Below are 25,258 nucleotides of genomic sequence, written 5' to 3'. Positions count from 1 at the left end.
ACCAATAACATTGTTTTACCTCAGTCGGTTCGACTGCCGAGTTCCCGATTTGTTCGACCACATCGTGTGTGTGTGTGTGTGTGTGTGTGTGTTCAGAGCTGTTTGGACTGCTGCACGGCCACACCCAGGATTTCCTCCACATTATTCAATCTTATCAATCTGTTTCCAAATCTGATAGATCAGAAAGAGCTGCCGTCCCACAGCCGGCAGTGTTTTCTCTGCGTCAGACTGCAGTGTGGCGACAGGCCGACGCTCCTCCGGGTCGAGCCTCGTGCTCATCCATGCAGCAGACATGAACACTGACACACTGGTGCTGTTCTGGTTCATTTGGTTGGTTTGTTGGTTAAAGGGTTCAGAGCAGGGGTTTTTCTCAACTGAGAAAAGTCCCTGCTCCTGTGTGTGTGCTTTTAAAACTTTTCTTTGTTAATATTCACCATCTTTTGTTTAGAGGCCGACCGATCAAGGAGTTACAAGTGGATGGAGAAGGGCATTTAATCTTATTGTAGTTTGTTTTGTTGTTTTTTTTTTTCTTTTGGGAGGTGCTGTGTGGTTTGTTAGGGGATGGGAGCTTGTGTGAGGGGGATTTGTTTGATTTCTTTTCTTCCCCTGAAGAGGTTTCGCTCAGGCTCACTGATTCCTTTTAACGTCTGACCTTGTGATTTTTCTATTTTCCAGGAGGCCATCATTGGTGGACTGCAGTCTGAAACCACCTACTCCGTCACCGTGGCGGCGTACACCACGAAGGGAGACGGAGCGCGGAGCAAAGCTAAAGTCATCACCACAACCGGCGCCGGTCAGAATCTCTTTCTTCAGGGAGAATATAAGAAACACAGAAATATCTATTTGCAGTCTGATCTTACAGGCTTAGATGTGATTCGCTCTGTCTTCCTCCTTCAAAAAGACTTAAGGTGTCAGTTTATGTGGTTTTACATAACCGACGTGATGGCTTTCATTTTGTTTGCTCACTGGTGGAGTTCCTCACCCTCAGCAGCCATTTCTGTCACAATCAAGCACAATTAATTTACACAACTCTCCGCTTGCTCTCACGTGAGGGTGCGTTTGATTTGCGTGCTTTCAAGGCTGCAACAAGTAACCGAACTCACGTGTGATCTGCTCACCATCCATCCAAGTATCTCCTTCATTTACTTTCATCCGCAGTCAGCTGCAAGCAGACATTCACCCTTATTTAGAATCACCAATTAACCTAAAGTGAATGTTTTTGGAAAAAAAACCTGCATGAAACTACTCAATCTATAAGAATTGCTTGTGAAATGTGTCCTTCTGATGAATGAGGTTATAACTATCTGAGCGTTTACAGCAGACCTTGGATATTTAGATGCATTTCTTTCATTGACTGTGTTTTATTTTTTTCCATCTTCTTCTCCAGTTCCTGGCAAACCCACCATGATGATCAGCACCACCATGGGCAACACGGCTCTGATCCAGTGGCAGCCGCCCAAAGAGATGGTGGGTGAGCTGATGGGCTACCAGCTGCAGTACAAGCGCACCGACGAGGAGAACTACACGTCGCGCGAGCTGAGGAAGACCGACGACCACTACACCGTCACCGGCCTGCACAAGGGCGCCACGTACGTCTTCCGCCTTAGCGCGCGGAACCGCGCCGGCATCGGCGAGGCGTACGTGAAGGAGATCAGCACCCCCGAGGACCTGCCCTCGGGCTTCCCCTTCAACCTGCAGGTGACGGGTCTGACTCAGTCCAGCACGCAGCTGACCTGGGAGCCCCCGCTGCTGGCGGAGAGGAACGGCAAGATCGTCTACTACGTGGTGGTGTTCAGGGACATCAACAGCCAGCAGAACAGCACCAACCGCACGGCCGACACGCACATGACCATCCAGGGCCTCAACCCCGACACCACCTATGACATCCGGGTGCAGGCCTTCACCAGCAAGGGCGGCGGACCGCTCAGCCCCAGCATCCAGAGCAGGACCATGTCTAACGGTGAGCGGAGCGCTGGGACGTCTCATTAGCATACACGCACAACTTCTGCTTTCAAAACCTTTTTTTTTTCCTCCAGCTTTTAATAAATGCAAATGTAACCACCTCGAGGCACTCACAGTGCATAAAGAGCCTTTCCCACCACATACATGAGCGCATATGTTCCAGCCTCCCTGTAAGTGGCTCTGTCTTTATCAGTGCCATTTATTTTCTCATCTACTCCTCGGTATACCGCATCACCGTGTTTATTGATTTATGGAGCACTAATCTCATTACGCGCTACCGTCACATTACCATGCCTCCTCATCCACCCTCTCATTACCCTCAAATGTAAAGCCAACATGTACCTTCTCACGCATTTTATAATCTTATAAATGGGAGATTTCATGTTTAAAAATCTGCGTGATGTCTATTTCAGGCCGCACGGCGCCACTCCTGCCGTCACATACATTTCCTGGTAATCTCGGCAATCTGGGCCTGTTGCGTGTGTCTCGTTGCGAGCGGGGTGTAAAAACTGGAACGGGCTTAAGGAGATGGAGGCTATTTTTGTGTGATCAGTAATCAGGCGTGAATGCGATTGTGGATGTTCTTTGAACACCCCCATGGCTTGTCAAGTCTGGTCATAAGGTATCGTGGCGGAGGATGTTCACATTGTTTACGGAGGGTGTTGCTGTCTTCACAGCGGTGTGAAATTTAATTACACACACGGATCACGTTCTGTAGCGTACAAGATGTTGGGCTTCAGATGGTAATCAAAGGATTTTCTTTTCCTAGATTTTCCCACATTGAACTTTGGAGTCAAGGCCGTCATGAAAACGTCCGTGCTCCTCACCTGGGATTTACCACCAAACTACAAATCCCAGGCGCCTTTTAAGGTGAGTCTCAGTCTCATAATCAACTCTGTGTTGCTGTTTTTCACACATTAAAACATTCTTCAAAGGCCCAGTGCACATTGGATGTATTTTTTAAAGTAGACACTCTGACTTTTTTCTTAACTTCAAGCAAAACTTTTCACACTTCCAAAAAATGACCACTTCATCAAGATCAGCGGCTAAAAAACAATTTTTGTTGTGTGCATTTTCAAGTATTTACAAAAATTATGCAGAAATCTAGTGCAAGGAGTAAATGTCTCAATTTCCAGTGCAACCACTGTAATACTCACTCATTGAAATAGAATATTGCACATGAAGTTGTCTCAGATTATTTTATTTAAAGGTTTTGTTTCTTACTACATTTGTGATTTAATCTTAACCACTAGTATTTGTCATATGTTCACAAAAGGAAACTGCCACTCCAGCCAAAACGAGACATGATGAAAATACTTATCAAAACACTTCCAAACTGAAAAAACAAATCAAAAGTGTGATTATAGGATATTTCGGGATTTTAATACTTACCGAAGACTTGGAAAATAAAAAAAGCTATTATATCAAAGAAAATACACTGAAATGTATTTCGTCAACAAAAATTCACAAATTAAGGCAAAACAGTTCCCTTAATTGGATGCTTTTCTTCATAATCCCCTGAATTAGATAATTGAAAGCTGTTGTTTCCTGATCTCTAAATATATTCTCAAATTAAATCCATCAATCAAATGCATTGACCAGATGGAAGTTATGAAATCTAGTCACAGCACATATCTCAATGCTCACCATAACTTTTTATTCATGTTATAGAATTGTCATATGATTTCAGTTATTAATAATAAAACTGGAGGAACAGACTGTGGCCACCAAAAGGTTCTACATGTGTCCGTTTCATCGGGTATTCTGTGGCTGCAGAACAAATACCACTGAACAGGATGATAAACATACATTTTAATATCATTTCCTCACAGACTGTCTATGAGCTGTTAACACTTTTAACAATGTGTGATCGAATGGGGTTTTTTTTCTCATTTGCACAATAAAAAGTACACAATTCCCAATTCTTGCTCATTTATGAGGTGTAATAATCTGTCAAAATGATATATCAATTCTCACCTCGTGGCAAAGACAATTTAAAGTGGGCTGAAAAAGAAACTATTGGATATGCACCGACGGGCACATGTGACACCTGAGATGAGGTGTCAGATGTGATGAGTACTTCCCTCAGGACTGTGCTGCTTTCGCTTCTTGCCATTTTATGTGTGTGCCTTTGGAGAGCAGCCATGGAAAATGGAGTATTTATATGAATGATATACCCAACATGCAGTGTATGTATGCCACCGTAAACCATAACTTCTTTTTTCTCTTCCCTTGTGTGCTTACAGATCTTGTATAACCAGCAGAGCGTGGAAGTGCAGGGGAACCTGAAGAGAAAGCTGATCACACAGCTGCAGCCAGACACCGACTACTCTTTTGTACTGACAAGCAGGGGGAACATTGCTGGAGGTCTGCAGCAGCAGGTGTCGATCCGCACGGCCCCCGACCTGATCAAAACCAAGCCCAGCACACATCAAGCTCAAGGTGGCAAGATGACGATCAACGTGCCCAAGGTCCAGACCACGACACGAGTCAGGTCAGTGCAGAGTCAAGCAGTTCTGGGTGGGCAGGTGTGCCGTGACGGCGAGCCTGTAGCCTCCGGTGGGGAGCGGGGAGCAGAAACACAGGAAGGAGGAGGGACGTGCACTGAGATAAGCACAAATCAGAACCAGCCTTGATTTTATATCTTAAAAATGCTTTTGAATGGGAAATGTCTCTCTCGCTGTGTATATCTGCATTACTTTCCTCCAATTTTTTGTTATAGATGTCAAATTTCTTTGAAGAAAATTCACAAATAGGACACACTGTATGTTTTGCATTAGATTATATTACTTTTATCATGTTATTATTATTATTAGGAAGGTATAATGAAGTTAAAATTATCTTCTATCCATCTATCCAAAACCTGCAATCTGTCATTAGAACAATAGGTCATGCAATTAGTTGAATAAAAAAAACTGCAAGAAAAGAACTAAAAAACTAGTTTTGTTGGGTTTGTTTTTGTCATTAGCAACAGAAAATTTGAATTCTGGAGCTAATTATCCCACAGAGTTTACCTGATCTACACTAAATCAACACTTAAAACTACTCTCAAAAGTGCAGCTTTGGCTGTCTGCTGTCTTTGTAACACGGCAGCTGATGATAATTGAGACTTAATATCAGGCGGAGTTGTGCTGTCTGTTCAATCAGATTGTTGGAAGCAGAATTGTGCCTGACCCTCACGAGTCAAGCCTCACACACACACACACACGCACAGTGCACAGGCCTGATTGGTAAAAAGATTGCAGGGTTGGCCGAGGTCCAGCAGGGATTGACAGGCGGAGAGTGCAGGTGATTTGGGATGGGTCGAGCTGCGGGGGGGGGGGGGGGGGGGGGGGGGGGGGTGTTGGCATGGGTGAGTGAGATGGAGGGAGGGGGCGAGGAGCCTTGTTATACACGTCTTCTCCCACTCCAAGACTTGAGTGACTGTTGAATTACAGAGCGGAGGCCTGGAGAGAAGTTTGAGATGCAGCTGCTCTCACTAACTGATTTTACCAATACTGGAATGAAAAGAAAAAAACAACAACATTAAGATGAACTCTGACACAGACGGGCGTTGTGTACTCACATGCTTGCTCCTCCTTTCATTACCTGCCTCCTTACTTTGACCTTAAACTCTCAGATGTCTTTCCAGCGTCTTTCTTTTCACTCTATTTTTGGTCTTGTAATTATAGCCGTGGAGGAACACACACACACACACACACACGAGCAACCACATAGATGGTCTTATTAACCTAAGGAATCCTATGGGGATCTCTATTAACGGAAGCCCCCCCTCACTGGGATACTGTTTGTTCCAGTCTACGTGGCAGATGTTCTTAGTGATTAGCCATTAATTGGAGAATGCAGTGCCAATCTGCCGGCGTGCGACCTTGGTCGGACCCTCTCGTGCGGCACTCCCGATTTGAATCCAGCCCAACGAGGCTCACAGCGAAAGTGTGTCTTTCCTAAATGTTTTGACTGTGCTGGTAATGCTCTTGGCCCACTTTGATCTCAGCGTGTCTGCGCTTCACACTGCCTTCCTCTTCCTTGGCAGGTGGTACTACATCGTGGTGGTGCCGGTGTCCCAGTCCACGCGGCGGTGGAAGAATCCAGACGAGATGGATCTGGATGAGGTGAGCGCCAGCCGGCGGCTGATTGGCTAATGTGCCGGGTCAGAGGTCGCAAATAACATCTTCCGTTCCAACTGGGTAGGACACCGCTGGTCGTCACTAATTAGCTCTACCCTTCTGGGCTTCGGAGGGAAGAGAGATTTTAAACAATGACTCACTGGGGTGGGTGGGGAGCGTCCTGATTGGCTGCCAGCTCTGCAGACTGTGCCCATCTGTTGAATCTAACAGTTCACGTGCGCAGAAATTAGTCTTAACGTTGCATAGCCAAACTTTATTTACACTTTAGCGGCTTACCTCCAGATATTTCGCCGCTGTGTTTATGGCGGCAAGTCTACACAAAGTTTTGCATGAGGTATTTAAATGAAGATAAAGATTAATGGTTGCTTTATTATCCTTTTTAAATAAAGGTCTACCTCGCTCATGAGGGAATCCAGCTAAATGACACGCCTCAATATTAATGCCATTTTTAAGTAAACTAGGAGGCTCATTGGTTTGAATGGCTGTTGTTGGAGCTCCCTGTAGAAATAACAGAGGAGGCTGAGCGGGAGAGGGATGGGACTCCCTGAGTCATTAAACACTGAGCAGGCCATTGTCTCCTCCCTTCGACATTATGATTTAATAAAGCTACATCTGGAGCTGTACATGAGACATCACTGACAGAAAACAAAATGCTGCTGGAAACACAATGCCGCAGTGCTTTATGCTCCCGCTCATTTATTAACCAGCCTGGCAGTCATGCTGAGATTGTGTGCCGGAACAAGCGTTAATTGCTCACTCCGTAGCTCGGCTGCATTGTTTGCAGTTATATCACTGTGCAAAGGGCAGTTTGGCTCTGCGGAGCCATTATCTCTGATGTGGTGACATCCTAAGGAACCAGGCCTGAACGGTTACGGCGATGAAAAGACGACCACCGTGATTACTGCTGTGCCGTATTGCGCCTATATTATCGTTGCCACATGTGTGTTCAGCGAACCGTGGTTTAATGGAAGCCTGACTGTGACCTCCGCCCCCGACTTTGTGTCCAGCTGCTCAGGTCAAGCGAAGGTCCCGTCCTGAGGCGCCGGCGTCACCTGGACTCCTCCAAGCCTTACATCGCCGCCAAGCTGGCCTCCCTGCCGACCAGCTTCACGCTGGGCGATGAGAAGAGTTACAACGGCTTCCTCAACAAGCCGCTGACCAGCCAGCAGGAGTACCTCTGCTTCGTCCTGGCCGTCCTGCGGTCCGAGGGGACAGACAGCGCCGCCAATTACGTAAGAGACGCACCAAGTAAAACGCGTGACTTCTAGGTTATGAATAATGAATTTCCCTCTACACGTTCTTGTAACCTTTTCTCCCTTCAGACAGGCAGTTTAACTTTATCGCTCCTCCAACGTTTCCAAAAAGCCAAAGCGTTGTTGTTTTTACTGCCGCTTATTCTCCGACACGGCCCCCTCTTAAAGTCATTGCGGCTTGTCCCGATAACTCCCATATTGTTGGACAATGCCATCAGAGATCCGGCTCCGGCGCCGTGGCAGCCCGCAGCGCCCCACGCAGATCTCTTTACAATGCTAATGCAGGACCGTCGGCGCTCTGAGCGGCGGCCCCGCGCACTCGTCCGACAGCACTAACACAGAGGCCCGGCTCTCCACGGGACGGTCTGGAGTAAACTTCACTGCAGGAGGAATGAGAGGCTGCAATTGCTTTGGGCTCCACCGCTGCCCGGGACATGCATATTCAGTAGCCGAGCCCCGGGCGAGCGGAGGGGGGAGAGAGCGAGCACTCCGTGTCCGAATCCAAATCCCAGACTTTTCACCTCTTTCTTTCTCCTTTCTCTTTTCTCTCAGCTCTTTCTCTGTTTCTCACTGTATCTCTCTCGCTCGCCACATCTTTCCCCACCGTGAAGGCAGCAGAGGAGATTGATTAGTGCGGCTGGAGTTTAGAGGCAGACCAGGGCCCGGACACAGGGCCCAGGGAGCCTGTAAAGCAGGCCTGATTCCCCTGAAATGCTGCTTTACATGTCCCTAAAGCCCCCACCTCCTCCCATTCTCCCCGTAATACCCCCACTCCCTCACCCAGAGGGGCGCAGGAACATGCAATGGTGGGCAGCCATGATATACTTTACTTCAAAGGAGATGCTTAAATCCCATCGCGGCACAGCACACTCTCTGCACCTGCAAGACGTCTCCACGTTGGATCAGCGGCGCTTAGGATGTGTCTCGTTGTGTTCCTCCCCTCCCTAAACTGTGTCCTACCCACCTACCTTCAAGCCTAATCACTCAAATTAATCGGACTTCACTCACAGAGCCAGTGAATCAGCGTGTTTACCATCACGTCACTAACCTGCTTATTGTCGACTTTCTGCTGCAGCCGGATTCTCAACTTTACAAAAACAAGATGCGTAGCTCCATAAAATCCGCTAAAGGGTTAAAGTAAATGTGCTTATCTGGGGCTCAATGTGTAACATTTCGCTTTGGTGTGTGACTTTGTACAGGAAAGTTGTACCTGTGAAGTTAAAACGACAGTATGGTATTTTTATATCACAGTTATCAGAACACAAGTTATTGCAGTTATCAATAACTTGAGGGCCGCACGGTGGAGCAGTGGTTAGCGCTCTCACCTCAAAGTGACACTGTTGTGGACGGTCTCTGTATTTTCTCTGTGACGGGCTGGAGACATATCCAGCTGTGTCCTGCCGTACATGGAAAAGGCTCCGGCGCCAAGACGGATGGAAAATGCATCTTTAATGCACACCTAAATCCAGGAAAATTGAAGATGAAATGTCTTTCTAATATTCTTTTCTTGAAAATTTCCTTTGAGACGAATTGAAAATTCCTCACTGAAGAGAAAAAAAGACCGTGTGCATGTCTTTCTCAGCTCTTTGGTTTTTCTGGTCGGCAGAAGAAGCATTGGCTTCGGCAGCTGCCCCCGGATCATCGCTGTGGGTTTGTCATGCTCAAACAGAAAAAGATTGAAGGAAAGTGAAGAATTCCATCAAAATTTGGAAGGTCTACCATAAATATGCTGATAATTATAACATCATCAAGCTCAAATGGAGCATGGGAGGGTCACACTTCCTGGTCAAACTATTTGAAGTCGTAATTGCTCGTAGGTCTCACATGGTGCAGCAGTGGTTTGCAGTATTGCCTCACAGCGAGGGTGTCCCTGGTTCAAGTTCAGGCTTGGAGACCTTTTTGTCTGCATGTGGGCGTAAGGGATTTCCTCGGTTTAGTGCCACTGTCCAAAAGCACATTGATCTAGGTTAATGTGAGGGTGTGACATTTGTGTGTTAGAACTTACTCATTTCTCATGTTCAGCTGGGATTGGTTCAAGTTGGATAAAACAGAAAAGATGATGAGTGGCTGGAAATAAAACTCTTTCTTGCGTAAGATAAATGATAAGACAAGGTAAAAAATAATCCAGTTGAATAGAGCTTAGACTGCAAGAGAATATTTAACTTTAACACCACAGCATCAACACTGCGGTTTGACCTTACACATGCTATAAATGTACGGCGCGTTTGAAGCACTTTCTGCTCTGTTTACTGTAGTAAGTTGTGATTATTTTTTTACCTCTCGGAAAAATAACCACACTTGGAGAAGACAGAGAGCAAAAAATCTCCAGAGCTTTATCTACCACCCAGTTTTCACAAACAAAAGTGTGGGACACAGTTTCTGATTAGAGCTGAGCAGTGTTTTTACCTGTGAGTGTTTCAATGTGGCATTTCACCCAGATAAAAACTAAAACTGTAACCTGAACCTTTGTACTATGGCTACAGACTGTTAGTATTAATATTTCATCCCTAAGTGTGTCTAAAGCTGATGAACTATATCTAAATAAGTCTCGGTGTAGTTTTACCTGAGGTCTTTACATAAAAGGCCTTTTCTCTATTTTCTCTATTGAGTTCGCCCTCGGTTTTTTGTCCTTGTCAGTTTTTCAGGCTGCTGCAGCAACATGGTGTCTTGCAAATTCAGTTAAATCTGCCACCCCAGGTTCAGAAATACAATAAGGGATAGCAAAAAAAAAAAAATTCAATAAGTGACCTGCTGCATACAGTCAAGCGCACGATTTACGGCAACCAGATTACGACGGAGCATGTAAACGCTTCCTCCTCCTCCTCCTCATTTCCTCCCAGCTGGCTTTCTTGTGTACAGTTGGAACATGTGAACTGTGATCCGGCTACCAAAGGCAGGCTGTCATTGATTGCTGCACAAATCCCCTAACTGCACTCCTCGGGAAGCTGGGATACCACGGCGGTGTTTGTTTTTGTCACCCCCAACGCGGCACTTGCGAACGTTTATTACCGAGCGCGCGGGTGCAGAAGGTAAAGTGTGCGGCAGGCGCGAGGCAGTTGGCAGAAGCCGCCTGAAGCAGGATCTTCACCAGACCCAGGAGAATAAGACAACAAGTACTGGAATAAATGACTTGTGTCTTTACTACACTTCCTCGCCACCACCCAAACTCCCCCAGCGTAGATCAAACAAGACCGCCAGGGTTTAATAAACCCTCGTATATCAATGGCCACAAGCAGCCAGCAGTGGTTGCAGGGAGGAAGAGGAGGAAGGAAGGCAAAGAGGGATGACAGAGAAGGAAAGAGAAAGACAGAGAAAGAAGAAGAAGAGAGTGTGCCTTCATGTCTCCCCAGCACCCAAGGCAGATAAACAAGCCGGGGGAAGTGTGAAATGGGATGATAGATGCTGGGTGTGTATAAACAGTATCATTTAATGCGAGAAGAGAGTGAGAGAGGGAGGTAGCATGAAATATAGTGTGATATGAAACAGAGGCAGCGGCTGCTGTTGGGGAGAGGAAATGAATTGTCTGGTGTCCTGTCCAGCCTGTGAAGTTGGGATGAGAGGAAGTCACCTGGTGGCAGAGGAGAGAGAGGGAGGACTGTGCTAATGTGTGTGTTTCTCCCGATAAGAGGAGAGGTGAGGAAAGCCAACCTGAGAGAGCTCACGTGTGTTTACCGCAGTTTTTTCGGTGCGCAGTGCTATCCAGGCATTTATATTCTCCTCACTCATGAGAAGAATTGGCTTTGTAGCACTAATTCTGCTGGTGCTCTGGGCTCAGAGCACCCTTAACATGGAAGACTGCTTTCTTTCTGAATTCAGAAGGCTTTGACAAACAATATCAAGACAGAATTACAAAAACGAGATGTTTTTTTGTTTGTTTGTTTGTTTTTTATGCTTGCGGTGGGCAACATGAGGAGATTGAAGTCCGGCTCCTCGCCGTCGGTGGTCAGCCTTGTAGCGGCGTCGACGGGACGCCGCGTTGGGCTGCGCTGTGTCACTTCCTCCTCCTGGAGGCGTCTCCCTCGAGCAGCGCCTCCAGATATCTGGGTGCTTGGTATTCAGACAGCTCGAGAGGAGGAAGGAGTGCGGTTTCTGGTGCTGAATAGGAAAGAGGGCATGCGAGCGAGAAAAGAGTGAAGAAAAACGAAGTACAGGACGAAAGAGAGGGGTCATCACACAGGATAGACTCGACCCTGCAGCCACACTTCTGTTCCACTCAGATAAAGGCATCCTCTCATACGCTGTCATCTTTCTCTCTCACTTTTTCTACCTACATTTTGTTTTGTTGTTGTTGTTGTTGTCTCTGCCTCTCCTCCCCCTCCTTTTCTCTGTCTTTTCCTATGTCATGCAGAGATGAGGAGTGTGTGGGCTCCTCAGCCTCCCCGGGGAGGCGGAGAGAGCGGCAGATATATAATAGGCATCTTTGCATGTTTGTTTGTTTGTCTGGCGCACGCCCCGCGGCTTATTCAGCCACTTTTGGGGGAGGCGGGGGGAGCTGGCGAGGTCAACGGCGAGTTGAAACAAATGCGCCGGCGCCGGGCGCAGAGGATTCAGAGCTCAGGGGACGGCAGAGCGGCGGCTGGCTGACTGGGGAAGCAGCGTAGCCCACGGGCCAGATAGCAGAGTCGATATACTGCTACTACCACAACACCTCTCCCTCCCGTCCCCCTCCCCCCCTGTCCTCTCCCTCTCCGGCGTCCCTCATCGCCCCACCGTCTCTTGTTCGCTCTCTGTCTCAGACAAACACTTGGAATCAGAACACACTCTCGGCGGCTGCGACCCAGACAAACACATTGACTTGTGAAGGCTCAGAGGAGAAAAGGCACCGAGAAACCGATGTCCCACGTATGCTCACACACATCTGGTTATAGTCTTTACACACAGTGACGCTCTTTCTCTAACACACACATACTCAGTGGATATTATATATTGTTATTAGACCTTTGTAATCACATTTACTTAAGGAACTTTTCAAGTCAAACTCAAGCCAGTTTCTAACTGTGGCTCAGTCACACGTTGAAGTGGATATTTTTCATTGTAACTTCGTTTGCTGCTACCAACAGATCCCCCTTGAAAATGAGACCCTGGGTCTCAGTGGGGCCCACCTGTATAAATAAAGGTTAGATAAAAATAAAAAGAATAAAGTGTCATTGAGCAAGACACTGAATGTGAATGTGATCAACATAAGTGAAATCCATTTATAAATCCAAATAATGTTAGTCGACATGTCTGGTGACAGATATAAACACCGCTGTCTGACTAGTTTATAGGTTGGTTATTGGTATGAAACACACCAGGGATTGCAGGCAGTAGATTTGCATTGCAAACCGGAGCCAGGCCGTTAATCCACAGTCCAGAGCTGTGCCCTTCGGTCCGGTGTTGTTGGAGATGTACTTCCGTCTCTCACTGTCTCTGACTCACTCTCGGGCTTGCAGATTCCTTCACTGCACCATTGCTCCATTGTGATACGGCTGTGCGCGGGCAGAGGCATTAGGAGCTGCGTGACTGAGCTTTTATCAGATATTAGGGCCGTTCAAATGGATGATCCCACTACTTCGCCGTGACCAACAGACAAAAAGCTCTCTCTTTTTGTTCTGCCCTCTCCTCCGCTCCTGCTCCGGCTTCCTTATCCTTCTCTGAAAGCACAGCTGCAGTCATTTGTTACACCAGTAGAAGAAGAAAAAAAAAGTGTTTTTCCCAGGATTCCCTGCAGGGCCACATCCTAAAGCCTTTTTTGGGGCCCTCCCAAAAGAACAGGAAGCCTTGTGGTGTCGTCACATCGGCAGCATCCCATCGCTGTGCTGCCTCTCTTTGTTCTTAGATAATAGGTTCCTCCCGAAGGCCCTCAGAACAGGAGAGGACCGGTCTCATGTGGCCGCGATGTGAGAGAAAGAAAGACAAATGAAAAACACTGCTGCTGTTGTAGGAAAATCTGGATCTTTTCACTTTGCTGCTTGAATTATCCGTCGGCTGTGCCTAATACGGGAGCACTCCGGTTCGTGCATACGGGATTGAGACATCCTGTAATGCACGAACACATCCATAGTGTGATTCTTCTTCTTTTTTCATGCAGTTGCCAACGGATGAGAGATAACAGAACTATATGACAGAGTGCAGGACTCTTTGAGCTCATCTTAGCTTATCTTTCCAATTAATATCTGCCTGTGTGCCGAAGAGCAGGCTGCTGTGCAGCTAATGATCCGGATTACTGCTGCCTGCCGCCCCGCCACTCCTGCTGCATGCTGGGAGCCCAATTCCCTTCGAGGTCTGCGATCTGTCACCCGAACCTCCCCACACACACACACACACACACACACACCCCGCTCCCTGCCCAACCTGCTCCTCCTGTCGTCATTCAATAGGAGGCCTGCTGAGCTCTAACGACAGACGCCCTGCACCTCTCTTCCTCCACCTCATCCGTCAGCCTGCTCTCCTGCATCTGGTCTTCCTCACACTTTTTTTTTTTTTTTTTTTTTTTTCAAAGACCATAGTGCATCGCCTCTTGTGCCCACTCCTCCGATACACACTCACACACACCCCGACTTCCTCTCCCCTCAGTCATTCAGATACAAGGAGTGGAAAGATGTCTCATTTAAAACCAAGGTACGAGTGCGCCCGTACTGCCACCGCCTCCTCCTCCGCCGTCTCCCCCTCCTCCTCTTCCGTCACGGTGTGAACACTAATGAAGAAGAGATGAGTCCTCTCCTGTGCCCCCATTTATCTCAGCGACCGGGAGACATGCACACTTATCCCAGCCTCTCTGTATCTGCCTCTCTCGCTGTCTTGTCTCACACTTGCTCTGTCATCAGCCGTTTCGGTTCCGTCCAGCAGAATCCAACACTTTAATAGAAATATAATCGCTTCATTAGTCCCGCTGGTTGTTGTTGTTTCGAAGGTGTCAGTTTGATTAGATTGAAGGCCTCGTGACTCCTGCTGCATCCCTGAACCTGTCAGTGGTAACTCCACTGTAAAAGACGCTTTGGTTCCATCCACATAGGATGTCACAGACGACTATTGCAAGACCCTTTTAAAATCGTCTTTATTTCCAACATTGATGCTTAAATCTCAGGATCCATGCTTATTTTATTCCTCATGAGTTAAACATTGATCCTTAAATATCTCGAAGAGTTGAAAATCTGTGTAGCCAAAGTGCAGATGAGCCTGAGATCAGTACTGAAGACACTGTAAAAGCAAAGAAAATAAAAATATTTTTATTTGGTTATAAATTCATATATGTTGACCTTTCCTCTTCTCTTTCCCTTCCAGATGACATTTTCAGCCAGTCCCTACTCAGACCCCATCCAGGTCACGGCCAGCTTGTCTCAAGGGATGGAGCAGCCTGAGATGCTGTGGGTCATGGGCCCGGTGTTGGCCGTGGTCCTCATCATCATCATCGTCATCGCCATCCTGCTCTTTAAGAAGTAAGTGAGGCTGCGCCTGTGTTTGCCTGTCGCTCCTCTCTGTTTGTTTGAGGCTGAGCCGCGGTGACACTCCTGAACGCAGGTTTCTTTTGCTTGCATCAGGAATGGTAATGAGACATGCTCCCTGCTGCCACTCGCACCGGGCTCCTCACACACCACACTGTAACATCCAATTTTCATACCATCATGTACAGTATAATGGGAGAGGGACCGGAGACGGATTGATTTGAGATTCAGACAAAAGATTTTTTTTTTTTTTTTTTTTTTTTTTTTTGGCCCAGTTGGGTTTTTCCAACAATGCCATGTGAAGTGTCAGTTGAAATGGCAGCTGACATCGCCTCCCAAATAAACAGCACAGCTCGGCTGTCAGAAACTCTTAGGAGTGAGAAATGTGTTTTGGCCAACACTGTTGGCCATTTCAAAGAAGAAACCGAGGGCTGCAGCAGAGGGCTTAGCTAAAAGCCCAGTCAATATCTCTTTAAAGCACTTCAGTCGCCCCTGTGCAGCGCACCATGATTACATGCAGGCCAAAAAGTTGTTTGGGAGGAACATATAATAAAGAAATAATGCTATTTCTAGCTAAACAGTTAGCTGAGTAACAGATAATCTCATTAAAGTACAAACATTAGGATTGTTTTTAACAAATACACTGTGGCTGCTGCTCATATCCTGTAAGGACTCCAGGTTGGGTTTGGATTTCTTTCTCTGTTGAGTTTGCATGTTCTCTCCTCTCCCAGACTCAAACCTCAGGTTTCACTGCAAAAACAAACAACGGCATCCAGTAGTGACCTAACATAAAACCAACATCATTTTAAGCATTTCTTTGTAAATGCACATCATTTTCAAAACGTTGCCATGTAATCGAGAAACTATTCCGCTAAAAAGATGAATTTCCACTTGAAACGGTTCTGTAAACGAAGCCTAAAATCATGTAAGGGGGCAGAATAATCATTAACAAACTAATGAAGTCCTATTTTTAGATATTTCAGATCAATCTACGTGAATTTTGGCTGGTTTGCTCATTAATTTTTCCACTATTATTTGCAGCTGTATGAAATATGAGCGGAGTTGTGTTTCAGCTATCTGATCATAACACTGCTGTGGGTATAAACACATTATTTAGATGGAAATCTGTTTCCTGCTAGCTTCACTTGACTTCACTCTGATTAACTCACACCTCCTCTCCTCTCCTCTCCGCTCCTGATGGCTTCATTACAAAGTCTTGATTTGTGCGTCATACCTGCTCTCCAGCCTCAAAAGCCGAAACACGGCCGACTGCTCAGCAGACGGAGGAAGGGACTTCTTCATAACAGGCCTGTGCGACAGCTCGCCGCTGGTCTGGAGGCCCTTCCTCCTCCGTGCAGACGCAGATTGACAGGACGGGCCGTTGGGAGGTGGCTGTGTGCCCTTTTCACGGCGGACAGGCAGTAAATGTGCAAAGGAATAATGGCACTGTGGCGTCTGCTTGTTATGGCTACCTGCAGACTCGCCAAGACTAACAATGATGAATTTATTCACCAAAGTGCTGAGTGATTGTTAAAACTTTCTCCTGTGAATTTTGAAGTTCTGAACATACAGTTCAGGATTTAAAAAAAAAATAAAAAATATCTGCAGGAATCTCTGTTACACATTAACCTCCTCCTCCTCCTTCTTTTTCGCCCCTGTGAACGCAGCAAGCAGGAAAGGTGGGTACAGTCGCTGTTCCCTCACTCACCAGTCCATCTCCTGCTCTCTAAGTCTCTTTTTCCATTCGTGCTGTGAAATTGGTTTGTTTTCATTCTATCTGTAGGGCTGCAGAGTTAAATGCCTCTCAGCTTTAATTGGGATCACACGCGCAAAAAAAAAAACATTTACATAAGTGTCAGAGGAGACGGATTTAAGCCGCTGTCGAGTTGTCTTTGACGAGATTTTAAAGACGCGAGAGGCAGCCGACTCTGCAGCCCTTCATAGCCGAGGTCAGAGGAGCTCTGGGGTCACATCCTTGTAACAGTGCATGTTTCACATCTCGTGCCAGTGCTCCTCCTCAGATCGTCCTGTCTGCCTCGGTTTGTCTCTGTGCCGTGTTTCATTATCCTGCCAGTGTCAGCGTGCCCCTTCAAGATTGGCCCCATCTGAATATGCCAAGGCATCACCTGCTGCTGAATGGGCCATTGTGAAGCAAATGCCAGACGGGGAAAATGCTGAAAAAGAAATGTTCCCATCTTTTAAGCTGACATTTTCCACTGAGACCCATTCCTCCACTTTTAGCCTTTTTTTTTTCCCTCCTCTCTCTGCGTCCTCGTGGCAGGAGTCTTCACAAAGGGCCCTGTTCTACTCTCATTAAGCACACTCTGTTCCGCATATGCAATCGTACCCTCACACTGTGCGTGAATACACAAAAAAGTGCATGCTTGTACATGCTCTTACACTCTTAACCCGAACCCTTCCATCTTGAGCTGAAAAATCCCCGTCAAGATGTTTACTTGATGCCAGCATTAAAGTGTGGTATAGTTTGGCACCGGATTGGGTCAGAGGGGTGTGTGGGGAACAGACCTGGAGTCTGTCGCCTCCGTCAGTGGCGGGTTGGTCCCAGCAGTGCCGGCTGGGAAAACAGGATCCGGTTTGATTCTCCATCAGAGCAGGAAGACATGCTTGTCATGGATCAGCCGTCACGCAGCGAGCGCGAGCGTAAAGCCCCCAGCAGCCTCAGATAGCAGGTGGCGCCGAGGCCCGAGCCCCGGCGGCCGAGGTGGACCGGGTGAAGGCTGCATGTGCACCAGCAGCTTTGTGTATTCTCGCCGGGCTCCAACAGAAGGCCCTGCTCTTTTCTAAAACCCACGCTCGCCACTTGCAAATGGAGTGCAATGAGATGTGAAATTTCCACAGGGCGCCCTGATGCTTCCTTCCGCCCATTTCCATTTGCAGTCAGGAGGCTTGTGAGTCTGCAGCTGTATCTGTCTGAGTGTGTGTGGCTGCAACAGTGAGAGAGGTGGCAAAGCGTACATCTGTGTGCCTGTGTGTGTGTGTTGTATGTGTGAGTCAACAGATGCTAGCTGTCTGAATACAGGCAAGCTGTGCTTTCTTTTCCTTCTGCGGCTGAGTCGACTGAACGGAGCCAGGCCGAGCCGTGCCGTCCTGTTCGGAGCTGCGCCGGGCTCCGGCTCGGCCAGACCCAGCAGCACAGGTGCTGCAGAACGGGTCTAATTACCCAGTGTTGTGCCACCCAGCTGATGAGCTAATTACAGCATCCGCTTGTTTTCCTCTCAATCTGCAAAGCCAGTAAACACAATGTGGTGTTAGTACACACACACACACACGCGCGCGCGCGCGCGCGCGGCTCACACGCACACACAGACTGGTGAATGTCACACGTTTAAATCTTTGCTACACACACACACACGCGCGCTTTGGTACAAATTCCCACACAGCAGCTGTCACCTATCCAGCAGCAAACAAACCAAACCTACCACACTCCAGGAAAATGATCGCGTTTCTTCACACTCCCGCATTTCCAGCAATGCCTTGGCTCACTAATGTCTCTTGAACTTCTTGCCCTCAAAACTGATTTTGAGACGCATTAACTGTTATTAACCTCATCCAGCGTGCAGCGGAGTCCAAGTGTGTGAGTGTGCGTTTCGATCTAATTCTCATCATATAGCAGATGTCATTTTCAACCGTCTTCCCATTTCTGCTTTCAGTTAACATGAGGTCTGCATAGTTAGGTTGAAACTTTATTGGATTAAGCGTGTAGGCGGTCTCGGCGTGATGGGATTTAATGCTCCTACTGTCTCTTCTCGCCACTGCAGGAAGCGAGCGTCACCTTTACCCAAAGATGAGCACTTAGGTGGGGTGAAGGACTCTCTCCTGGCCAACTCCTCGGACCCGGTGGAGATGAGAAGGCTCAACTATCAGACCCCAGGTAACGGAAAATCAATCACAGCCCAATAATTACACATGCGGTGTCATAAAGGAGATGAGAACTTTAGCGGAAATGAGCAGCACACTTCTGATAAGTTGTACATCAACACAAGGTCAGCGTGTGAGGATTAGATTGTTAAATTGTCGGCTTCCTCAGTTTTGATTTACAGCTTTGGATGTTGTCGTGACAAGTCAACTGTGGGCCAGAAAAGAAGCAGTCAGATAAGTGTAATAATCAGATGTGACGTGTTTGGAAACCCTGGGTTATGTTTCATCCATGGTCACGGTACAGCGGTGCACAGTGAGCAAAACTCAAACTACCTGTTCATCTGTTCTTCTTGAGCCTTTAACGACAACATTACATTCTTCTCCACTCCAGAAGTGGCTCTGTGTTGACTTTCTGCTCATCATGTTGAGTTTTCAGATAAATGAAAGGAGAGGGTTTTGTGTGAACTTGTCCTCGTAAGGTTTTCTCTTGGTTCTGACACATAAGTGGGGTGTGTGTGTGTGTGCAGTTGTCTGTCTTTACGTGTGTGTCCAGTGTGTAACCTGTCTTCTCCTCAACTGGATAAATCAATGGAGTGTTCATCTTATTTCTCTTAATCAGATAACTGATGTACCATGATGCAGTTCACATGGTCCTCTGAATAATCAGATAATGATCATATATGTTAACAAACTCGATGAAAACTGATGCCTTTTGCTGTACCGTTGGTTTGATTTAACTCCCTGAGTGTATTTCAGTCTGCATGCCCCTTGTTTACTCCATGTTCCTTTCAGAAAAATTCTCAAAAATAATCATGATTAACGGCTGAGGACTTGGAGAGACCTCATTTCAAACAGGAAATCCTTGTGAAATTCATCAGCTGGTAATTCACGAGCGCTGATTCAATCTTGTGTTTTCAAAGAGAATACCAAAAGGTAACTCACGACTTTAATAATCTTCCTTAATATCCCTTATTTCTAAACTTTGCTTGTTGTTTTATCCCCTGAAATGGTAAAAAGAAATATTTTTTTGAACAGCCTTCCCAGAAGCAGTGGACTTCATCAGTGAATGCCGGCCTTCCTCCTGTTTCTGATGGATCTCTTATTCATTAATGCTTGGTAGCAGGTGCTTCTGTATGAAATCCACGTCTCCTGATTATTTAGCTGTTTGTCCCGCCGCTTGGAATCCCTCCGATTCTCCGAAACAGGGAAAAAGGCTCGATAAGAGAGAATAAACAGTTTCTGTTCTCCATCATTTCCGGGCTGTCGGTAGAACCGGAGTCAGGATGTTAAATTCAGATTGAGTTGGAGGTGCACAGCTCAGCATCAGGCTGATCTCTGCCTCCTCCTCTGGTCCTCGCTCCTCCTCCTCCTCCTCCTCCTCCTCCACCAGCTCCTTTCATTCCCCCCCTCAGCTGGTAATGAGTCCTGCTGCCTCTGATGTCAAGGTGAGCCAGGCGGAGGGAACAATGGAGCTGAGAGAAAATGTCAACCCCCGTGCACGCCGGGGCGTGCGCGCACGTCTGTGTGTTTTTCTTGTGTGTGAGTGAGTACATGTGTATCCCTTCTCACGGGTTATTAAAGATCCCATTTGACACACACACAGACACACACACACACACACACACACACACACACACACACACACACACACACAAATGCGCGCGCACGTGCACAGCCCCTTTGAACCCCTGCAGAGGAATTAAGCAGTGCTGCCGCTCTGAAAGAGCCCTGTTCTCCCATCCTCCCACTCCACCTCTTTCGTCTTTTGTCTTCCATTTCCCCCTGTAGGGTAATCTTTCTTTCTCCCCCCTTCCCTCGCTCTCACTCTCTCTCTCTCTGTACGTCAACATTTATCACCCTCTTTTTCTCCCTTTCCACCTTGCTGTTTTGCTTCGAGAAGTGGTGATTATCAAAAATTACCAAGGCTGCGTCGAACCGCTGAAATCATGAGAGACTGACGGCCGAGCTGAGTGAATATTGAACAGCTGAGCCGTTTTCCGTCCTCTCGCTCCGTCTGTCTTTGATTCGCCCGCAGCAGGTGAACATTGGCGCTGTGATTGTGATTGTTGTGGAGCGGTGCGGCCCACTGCAGCTCATGTCTCCGGCGTGTTGGTTTGTTGAGCGGACCTGGGTTCTCCCTGTCGGCGCTCCAGCAGCAGGCGGTCGGGAGTAACTGACCTGCGTTGTCTTTGACGGGTCCAGATAGTATTTGCAAATACTTTTAAGGCCTCAGAGTATAAATCAAGCCTTTGCATAAGCTGGATGTCGGGTTTTTTTTTTTTTTTTTTTTTTTTTTTTTAAGTAGTCTGGGAACATGGGGATTTTAACCAGGTTACCCCAAGTCATTCCAAAGAGAAAACATAAACACATTTAATCTGTGAGCCAAGCTGTCAGTCGTAAATATTCATCAGTTTATTAAGTGATTTCTTGGTTCATCTTGACTAATCTTATTTACTGATTAGATTTGTCATGCATGCAAACAGTTCATGGGCAGCGAGGGGAATATTACTGACATTTATAACAGACTTTATCTGCGCTTGGAGTGGCTTTAATAAACCGAATGCTGGCTCTTTCACACGTAGTGATTGTTTCCTTATTGCATTTTATGTTCCCAGATATCAGTGTTTGCTCACAGATAAAATGCTATCATAGGCAATAACCAAACTTTCTAAAATTGTGATAAAACAATTAAACACAATCTGCTTCAACATGTGTGTTAAAACACTGGGCACCCTTCATCCAGTATTTACAGACGCTGTCACAAGACGGCGTCTTTAATTCGGGCTTTGTTTAACTAGTCTAAACTGCAAACAGTCCCACCCTCCCGTACCTTGCCAGAGAAGTAATTTGCAGATACTGTTTGGCCCTCGTCTGATACTGCGCCACCGTCATTGATCGAGTTTTCTTCTTCCTTCCTCCTTCACTCTCCTCTCTCCACAGGTCCCAGCTCTCATCGCTGCCCCAACACTCCAAGTTAGTCTGCTCTCTCGCTTACTGTGTATTTTCCCACACATGCAGTCTCTCTTGCTCCGTCACTCGCTCCCGAACTCCCCTCCCCCCCCCCCCCCCCCCCCCCCACCCCACCACCATTCCCCTGGTGCGATCCTGACAGACATCACAAGCCTACAAGCCTGTAGCCTCTGGCACTCCAAGGATGCCGCGGTGTCCTGGTTGGGATGTGAACTCCCCTCAACACCTTTATGATGTGGCAGCAGAGGTCGACGTGGTTTTATGGATAGTTGAGCAGTGTGGACAGTTGCGCTCGCTGTATATTAGCCTTGTTATCTACGTCTTCACTCTCCATTTAACCAACAACATGGCTGTAAAAGACTTGGCTGCACACTCACAAACACACACACACGCCACACACACACACACACACACACGCAGAGGCGTTAATGTGTTCATGGGTCCCTCTGGTGATACTATTTAATTTGTGTAATTGGTCCGGTCTCATCTCGTACAGTGGTCGTAGTTGCCAGCCATTAGCCGTTAGCATCACAGCTATAATAAGCTCTCAGCGGCCGCCTGTCATAAAGCGTGACCCTCGACCGCACATGTCAACGTATATGTATATATAGATCTTTTAAAAGAGTGATTTGAAGGCTCTGTGTAAGGTTAATGATGCTCCGTGTCTAACTTTAAAGTGTCTTCATGCATTGCATACAGTTAACTTTTCACACATAGGGCGAGTTCCCAGCAATCCGTTTAAGTACATAGCCTTGCCAAGTTCAGAGGCACAGGGGGAATTTGTGTCGGTAGATTAGCAATAAATCATCCAATAACCCAGCGATGAGAAATCTAGGGAGCAGCAGGGGGGTTGTTTGAAATTAATCCAGCCCAAGCGCTCCAGGCTGGCCCGGAAGATAGTCTATTGTAGGGAAAAGGATTTTCAAAGAAATGAGTTTTGGCTGGTGACCAGTCACTTTTTTTTATTTTATTTTATTTTTTTCCCTCTGTAGGAAGTGACAGTGTGACTGATTTGTAGAGACTTGTGTGCTCTTGCTCTGGTCCCACCTCTGCCACCGATTGAGCTCGGTGGAGTCAGAGAGATGTCTGCCTCCCGCTTCCTTCAAGGAGCATGCTCACCCAGTCACTCATGTGCATCTCCGTGCCGGCCCCCACCTCTGTCCTCTCTCACTTAGCATGACGATATCACCAAATGTCACCAGCCTGTTTCAACTCGTGCGCTCTCTCTCTCTCTCCCTCTCTCTCTGCCCCTCTCACTTCTCTCCGTGTCCTCATGCATTGTTGAACAAAGTGCACTCTCCTCACTGTGACACAGCCACCCCATGGTCCCACCGGCAGCCTCACTCACCTTGTGGTCCAGCCAGTGTTTGTGTGAGTCCGCGTCCGTGTTTGATGTGCGAACGAGCGGGTCTCACTCTCTCCCCTCTCCCCTGTCTCCCCCAGGAATGAGGGAGCACCCGCCCATTCCCGTCGTCGATCTGGCCGACCACATCGAGCGACTGAAGGCCAACGACGGCCTCCGCTTCTCGCAGGAGTACGAGGTACGAGCGGTGAACTAATGCCGCGTGAGGGATTCCTGCTCTTTCAAGCATATAAATGTGTTTCATTGTAAGCGTTTCCGGGAGGAAGTTTTCCCCTTTGATCCAGTATGCATGTATTCTAATGGATTATGGGAGACTTCTTTCGCAGACATTCTTCAGTCATTTTTACAACTCCATTACCAATCCCATCAGGAAACCAACACTTACATTAAACGCTGTGAGATGGCTTTTTCACAAAACTAGCAGGTGGCGAGTTGCTCAGGCAATCTGTGTGTGTCTTGATGCTTCCCCGAAGAATGTTATTTTGCAGGCGGTCTCTCCACTGCAACACAGTGAGGGATTATCTCTTGTCAGTGTTCTTCCACCCCCCCCCCCCCAAAAAAAAAAAAAAAAAAAAAAAACGGAGAGAGAGGGAGCAAATTTGCATTTAAAGTGGCACATGGTTGGTTTGGGGACTAAGCAAGGCCAGATGAAGAACAGAGACATCCTTGAATTTGAAGAAAAGAAAAGAAAAAAAAAAACACAAAACAAGGTCTGACTTTTATCCACTCTGATTTTCTTCATCTGTTTCATCTAATCAGCTCCTTTCCATTGATGAAACTACAAGGCTGCTGGAATAATTGAGGATCTTAGCTTTTCCATTGATCTGGAAGGTGAATTTCTCCTCTACCTGGATGTCTGTGGCCAGCGTACTGCTGCTGCTGCTGCTGCTAGAAATTTCAGCCCTCTTGGGAGAAATGACAAATTTGTTTCGGTGACCCCTTCACCTTTTCCCAGGCAAGCCTAAATCTCAGCCAACATTTTGGTTGAAACGTTCTGTTATCTGCCCTGTACAGTATTTACAGCTGTCATATCGTCTTTGATAGCGTTAGATAGCCAATCACTGTTTTGTATTGCAAAGCAGAAATATTTTGAACTATTTTAACATGCATTGTTAATGCTCTTTGTTTGACCTTATTCCTTCAGACTCATTTTAGATGACAATGTTTTCAAGTGAAAACGAGAATCTTTCATGGATTTATGGGCGTTTCCTCGACAACGGAACATGGAGCCTCTGAAAACACGACTCTCACCACAAAAACAAACAGCACCCGCTCTTTTCCAGGAGCTACAAAGTTTTCAGGCTCGTGCTGCGAAGTTAGACGCAGCTCAGGAGATAATCAGGTCTTTAAAAATGTGCACTCAGTTCAGTTTCCTCGTGCTGCTCGGTGCCTCTCCAGCACATCGGCCTAACCGGCACGTTGAGTTAGTGCAGCCGAACCGAGCCAGGGAGCAGGCAGGCGGCCCGGCCCCATTCCCTCCCCGCCGCCATCATTCCGAGCCAGGGAAGACCCCCCTCCGTGACCCGGCAGATGGCCGTCCGTCTGCGTGCCAGCCGAGGCGCTGTGACGCAGCTCGTGGCGCTTTGTCACAGTCACGTTCGCCGGCTGCTCCCATCGCGCCGTTTCCCCGAGGCGCGGAGTTTTTGCGGAGGCTCCGCCGCTTCCTCTCCCCGACGTTTCAGGCAGCCTGACACTTCCGTTACCGCCGACGCCGGTCCGCACCACACTGTGCGACGAGCATACTGGGTAATGAGCAGAATTTGTCAATCAGGCATGCCGCAGCTCCCCTGACAGACTCTCATTGCAGGAAGCAACATCACGCCGCAGTCGTCATTGCGCCATCATTATCTTCATTTGAAAGTATTTTCAGGCTGTCATTGAGAATATACTGTGGGCATTTGCTTCTCACCTCCTCCACCCGTCTCTACCCACCTTGTTGCTAGTTGTCATCAGTCCAGTGTGCCTGCTGTGTTCACTGAGCTCTCAAATAGAGATGGCATGTTTTGACTGCAAATAAACTCTTTCCCTTCATACTGGCGGCGCGGAAGGGGAAATTGGCAGCGCCGAGCTCATCAGCAGCTCGAGGCCTCTGCCCTCATGACTTGGAGCTGCAGCGGACGACTCCTCGCATTTATGAGCACTCCACATTTTCACAGTTTGCTCACAACCAATTGCTGTGCACTTGGTTTTTTTTTTTTTTTTTGGGGGGGGGGGGGCAGACGTCCAAAATAACTTGACTACTACTTCGGTGCTATATTTTTACCTGTGTCACTCTCTGGG

General features: G+C 47.3%; 1 protein-coding gene across 20 annotated transcripts in view; it reads left to right on the top strand.

Annotated features, from left to right (window-relative positions):
• Positions 1-25,258, top strand: part of ptprfb (protein tyrosine phosphatase receptor type Fb) — a 177,321-nt gene that overhangs the window by 129,451 nt on the left and 22,612 nt on the right. For 10 of the 20 annotated variants that reach the window (XM_030115536.1, XM_030115534.1, XM_030115532.1 and 7 more), the window contains 11 exons: positions 676-793; positions 1,388-1,960; positions 2,732-2,832; positions 4,209-4,456; positions 5,996-6,074; positions 7,097-7,321; positions 14,606-14,760; positions 16,434-16,445; positions 18,546-18,658; positions 21,586-21,618; positions 23,059-23,156. In XM_030115536.1, coding sequence (XP_029971396.1) covers positions 676-793; positions 1,388-1,960; positions 2,732-2,832; positions 4,209-4,456; positions 5,996-6,074; positions 7,097-7,321; positions 14,606-14,760; positions 16,434-16,445; positions 18,546-18,658; positions 21,586-21,618; positions 23,059-23,156 — 1,755 coding nt within the window. The remainder of the gene's footprint in view (positions 1-675; positions 794-1,387; positions 1,961-2,731; positions 2,833-4,208; positions 4,457-5,995; positions 6,075-7,096; positions 7,322-14,605; positions 14,761-16,433; positions 16,446-18,545; positions 18,659-21,585; positions 21,619-23,058; positions 23,157-25,258) is intronic. The other 10 variants (XM_030115540.1, XM_030115538.1, XM_030115531.1 and 7 more) reach the window with 3 other exon arrangements.

This window comes from Salarias fasciatus, chromosome 18 (assembly GCF_902148845.1).
Source record: "Salarias fasciatus chromosome 18, fSalaFa1.1, whole genome shotgun sequence".
NCBI classification, from domain to species: domain Eukaryota; kingdom Metazoa; phylum Chordata; class Actinopteri; order Blenniiformes; family Blenniidae; genus Salarias; species Salarias fasciatus.
This window is presented reverse-complemented; position numbering and strand designations above follow the sequence as displayed.